Source organism: Lepidochelys olivacea (genome assembly GCF_965140295.1).
Source record: "Lepidochelys olivacea isolate rLepOli2 genome assembly, chromosome: 1".
In the NCBI taxonomy this organism is placed as follows: Eukaryota; Metazoa; Chordata; order Testudines; family Cheloniidae; genus Lepidochelys; species Lepidochelys olivacea.
In genome coordinates this window covers 7,476,681-7,481,482 of record NC_140411.1, presented here as the reverse complement: position 1 = coordinate 7,481,482, position 4,802 = coordinate 7,476,681, and the positions used below count along the sequence as shown (strand labels likewise).

The 4,802-nt window shown below is 45.7% G+C and overlaps 1 protein-coding gene across 1 annotated transcript; it reads left to right on the top strand.

Moving 5' to 3' along the window:
* Positions 1–360: 360 nt before the first annotated feature.
* On the top strand, positions 361–1,248 carry LOC311513791 (olfactory receptor 51G2-like; the record flags this gene model as incomplete). The annotated part of the gene is made up of 1 exon (XM_084615892.1): positions 361–1,248. One exon carries the CDS (start codon positions 361–363, stop codon positions 1,246–1,248), a length of 888 nt encoding a protein of 295 aa, XP_084472018.1.
* Positions 1,249–4,802: the final 3,554 nt, after the last annotated feature.

Sequence of the window (4,802 nt, the reverse complement as noted above, 5' to 3'; positions counted from 1 at the left end):
CCTGATTAAAACCACAAAATATCTCAAACTAGTGTGTGTCAGGGGGAAACTTTCCTTTGGAGCAGGTTTTCCCATAGCTGCCTCTTGCAGGGCTGTTTCCACCTTCCTCTGAAGCATTTGTAACTGGCCATTGGTTACTGGACTAGATGACCTACAGGTCTGATCCAACCTGGCAATGCCTGTCTTCCTATCAGTGGTGTAAATCCAAGACTATATTTGTGCTGATCTTCCTTGAGCTCCTGGGAGTCTATAGACTTGCATTGAGAGCAGAATAATGCCTTACTAATGATCATCGAGTCTCCTGTTCTTTTTCCTTTCAGAAAGGAAAGTTCAAATCTCCTTGGACCTGCCCAGTACATTATGTCAGCTGTCAATGACACCAAATTCAAATTTGCAGTGTTTCTTCTCACTGGGATACCTGGCCAGGAAGACGTCTATCTCTGGATCTCTATTCCCTTCTGCTTAATGTATCTTATTTTGATAGTAGGAAATTCAGTCATTCTGTTCATTATAAAAACAGATCCAAGCCTCCATGAGCCCATGTACATTTTCCTTTCCATGTTGGCCGTCACAGACCTTGGCTTATCAATAGCCACCATACCAACGATACTGAGCACATTCTTGTTTAATGTTAGGGAGATCAGCTTGGATGCCTGTTTTGCTCAGTTGTTCTTCATCCACTCACTTCAGTGCACTGAATCCTCCGTGATCTTGTTGATGGCCTTTGACCGATTCATTGCGATCTGTAACCCATTGAGATATGTTTCCATCTTAACCCTGCCGAGAATATCCAAGATGGGACTGGGGTGTGTGCGAAGAGTGGTGGCCATAATATTCCCACTCCCCATTCTCCTGAAACGGTTCCAATACTGTCATTTCAATGTCCTCTCCCATTCTTACTGCCTGCACCAGGAGGTCATGAAAAAGGCTTGTTTGGACATCACAGTGAACAGCATCTATGGCTTATCTGTTGCATTCTTTACAATGTGGTTGGACTCTCTGCTCATCTTCCTGTCTTATGTGATGATCCTCAAAACAGTGCTGAGCATCACGTCCAATACAGAGTGCCTCAGGGCCCTGAACACCTGCGTCTCCTACCTCTGCGTTGTCCTGCTCTTCTATATACCAGAGTTCGGCTTGTCTCTGATACATAGATTCTGGACGGGCCCTTCTCCCTTGCTTCAGATTCTCCTGGGCTACATCTACTTGTTGGTTCCACCCCGAGGAACCCAATTGTGTATAGCGTGAAAAGTAGACACCTTCGTGCAAGGATAATCAGGGTGTTTGTCAAATGAAGGGTCAGTTCATCACCTGGCTCCAGTGTTGGTGACACCAGAGATAAAAATAACGGCAACATATTCCATCCTGGACCCTTATATCTGAGATGATATGAGCTACTGATTTCCATTCTGTAGAGCACAGTTCTGATGGGGTATGAGGCCTGGAGCAATGGGTCAGGGGATGGTGATGGAGGACAACACACTGGAGGATGGCGAACAAGGCAGGCAGCAGGATTTACAAAGTGACTGTGTTCATGGAGAGCCAGGGCAATGGTAGGAGTTTGTCCCATAAAGATCCATATGAGTGGCTGTTCCAACCTCAGAATTCTTCTTGATACAGTCAATAAAGAGAAGGGACGTGGATGTTGTTTCCCATTACACCTGGTCTGTCCCTGTCCCGTCTCTGGTTAAACATCCATGGGCCATGAGAAAAGCTGCAGAGCTGTTCTGTAGTCACAGTTCTGGTCCTTCCTGAGTGCTCAGGGTGCTGCGTGATCCATGAACACAAATACTCACCCTTCCCCTACTCCTTCAGCTAGGAGACCCAGGAGAAGCCATTCACATTGCCCCCCGCCACCTCTGTTGATGTCTCTGCAGAGAGAACACCTGCTGAATCCACTCCCCACAGAGTCAGAGCTGAGCTGCATGTGTGAGTGAGTGTCTGACTCAGAGGAGTCCTGGAAAGAATCATAGAATCATAGAATATCAGGGTTGGAAGGGACCCCAGAAGGTCATCTAGTACAACCCCCTGCTCAAAGCAGGACCAATTCCCAGTTAAATCATCCCAGCCAGGGCTTTGTCAAGCCTGACCTTAAAAACCTCTAAGGAAGGAGATTCTACCACCTCCCTAGGTAACGCATTCCAGTGTTTCACCACCCTACTAGTGAAAAAGTTTTTCCTAATATCCAATCTAAACCTCCCCCACTGCAACTTGAGACCATTACTCCTCGTTCTGTCATCTGCTACCATTGAGAACAGTCTAGAGCCATCCTCTTTGGAACCCCCTTTCAGGTAGTTGAAAGCAGCTATCAAATCCCCCCTCATTCTTCTCTTCTGCAGGCTAAACAATCCCAGCTCCCTCAGCCTCTCCTCATAACTCATGTGTTCCAGTCCCCTAATCATTTTTGTTGCCCTTCGCTGGACTCTCTCCAATTTATCCACATCCTTCTTGAAGTGTGGGGCCCAAAACTGGACACAGTACTCCAGATGAGGCCTCACCAATGTCGAAAGAGACTCATACCCACATCCCCTCCGCAGCCCTTCTGTTTGTGCTGCCCCATCTGTTGCACAGGGGTTGAGATGGTCCTCAGCTCCCGCACAGAGTCACAGCTAGCTCCTATCCCAGCCCATCCCATTCAGTGTAGGGTGACCACCTTTTCAAAAGGCAAAGGCAGGAATGATGCAGGCAGGATCCCCGTCCCCTCTGTGACCATGCCCCTGCCACTCTTCTTCCCACTTGAGGCCCCACGCCCTGTTCAGCCTCTTTCCCTGAGACCTCACCCTCTGCCCCATCTGTTTCCCCAAGACCCTGCCTGTAAAATCTATCTTTCTGTAGTTAATAAACTTGTTTTATGCTTTATCATAACCAATGTGTTTTGAGTGAAGTGTCTAGGAAAATCTCAGCTCTGTAAACAATGTCTGTTGCATATCTTTCACACATCAAGGGGAAAGCGACCTATATCAATGAGTTTGCATTGTACAGATCGCTGTGCAGTTCAAGACCGTATGATTCTGGGGTTATACTCAAGCAAGTGTGCAAGGGTGGGGAGCTGATAAATTAGAGGCCTCAGAGGTTCCACCAACTTCTAGACTGCAACCCAGGGGTGACAACCCATCACAGAAGTTTTAGAACAAACTGATAAATTAAATGGTAAATGTCCCCAGGGCCAGATAATATTCACCTAAGAGTTCTGAAGCAATTCAAATATCAAATGACAAAACTACTAACTGTGGTAAATTACCTATCACTTAAATCAGCTTCTGTACCAGAGAACTGGCAAATAGCTAATGTGATCCTGATTTTTTTTTAAAGACTTCAGAAGTTATCCCAGCAATTACAGACCAGTAATTCTAACTTCAGTACCAGGCAAATTGGTTGAAACTATAATAAAAAACAGAATTTTGAGACACATACATGAACATGATTTGTTGTGGAAGAGTCGATACAGCTTTTGGAAAGAGAAATCATGCCTCACCAATCTATTAGAATTCTTTGAGAGGGGGATCCAGAGGATATAGTGTACTTAGATTTTCAGAAAGTCTTTGAGAATGACCCTCACCAAAGGATCTTAAGCCATGTAAACTGTCACAGGATAGTAAGGAAGGTGCTCTCATGGATCAGTAACTGGTTAAAAGATGGAAAACAAAGTGTAGGAATAAATGGTCAGTTTTCAGAATGGAGAGGGGTAGTTAGTGGTATGCTGTTCCACATATTCATAAATGATCTGGAAAAAGGCATAAACAGTGAGGTGGTAAAATTTGCATATGATACAAAATTATTCAATATACTTAAGTCCAAAGCAGACTGCAAAGATCTTGGAAGAGTGACTGGGCAACAAAATGGCAGATACAATCATTATCAATGAATACAAAGCAATAGACATAATCCACACTATACATACAAAATGATGGTTCCAAATTATCCTTTACCACTCCACAAGAAAAAGATGTTGGAGCCATAGTGGATAGTTCTCTGAAAACATCCCCTCAGTGTGTGCAGAGTCAGTCAAAAAAAAGTAACAGAATGTTGAAAACCATAAGTGGCAGATATAATGATCTAGGACAGGCTAAGCCTCCCCTGGCACAGCTGCAGCTGCCAGACACTGGATACCGGTTGCGGGGTTTGCTCAGGGAAGTTTTTGCTTCTTATTATTCACTATGCAGGTTCCAGGGTAGCTGAGGAGGCAGTATGTGCTACTCAGCTTCTTCAGTAATCTCGCTGCACTCCATGGAGATTACTGATGAAACCAGGAAGCTGAGAAACACAGACCGCTGTGACAGGGTGCAGTCTGGGAGCCATGGGAACAGATGTGCCCCTGAACCCTTCATCTGGACTAGCCAATCTTACACTGCTTTGTTGGTGACACAGACAGTGTCTTCAAGCCCTGCTATCACCCACCATGACAGCAGGTGGTGCCACACACCTAACTAAGGTGCCTGAATGCTTTACCTAAGCCACTCAAAAGTCAGGTAGGAGACAACAGCCAATTTCCCATCTCCCCGACCTTGCATGTTTGCTGGACTATAACACAGTATTATACTGTGATGGGTTGCCCACCACCTTCTGGGGTGCTACCTGATGTACTGGAGTTACACTGAGACTGCCTGTTCCACCAGCCTGGGCTCCCTCATCCTTTCCTGCTGCGCATGGCCCTCAAGCTTCCTAGAGCACACACACAGGTAGGGATATATCCAGCTGTAGACAGACACAGATACTGAAATCAGCTCCGCATGGGAAGGCTTTAAGCTAAAGAATTGCCCAGCACTCAAGTGCACGCCCCCTAAACCTAAATTTGTATTGTC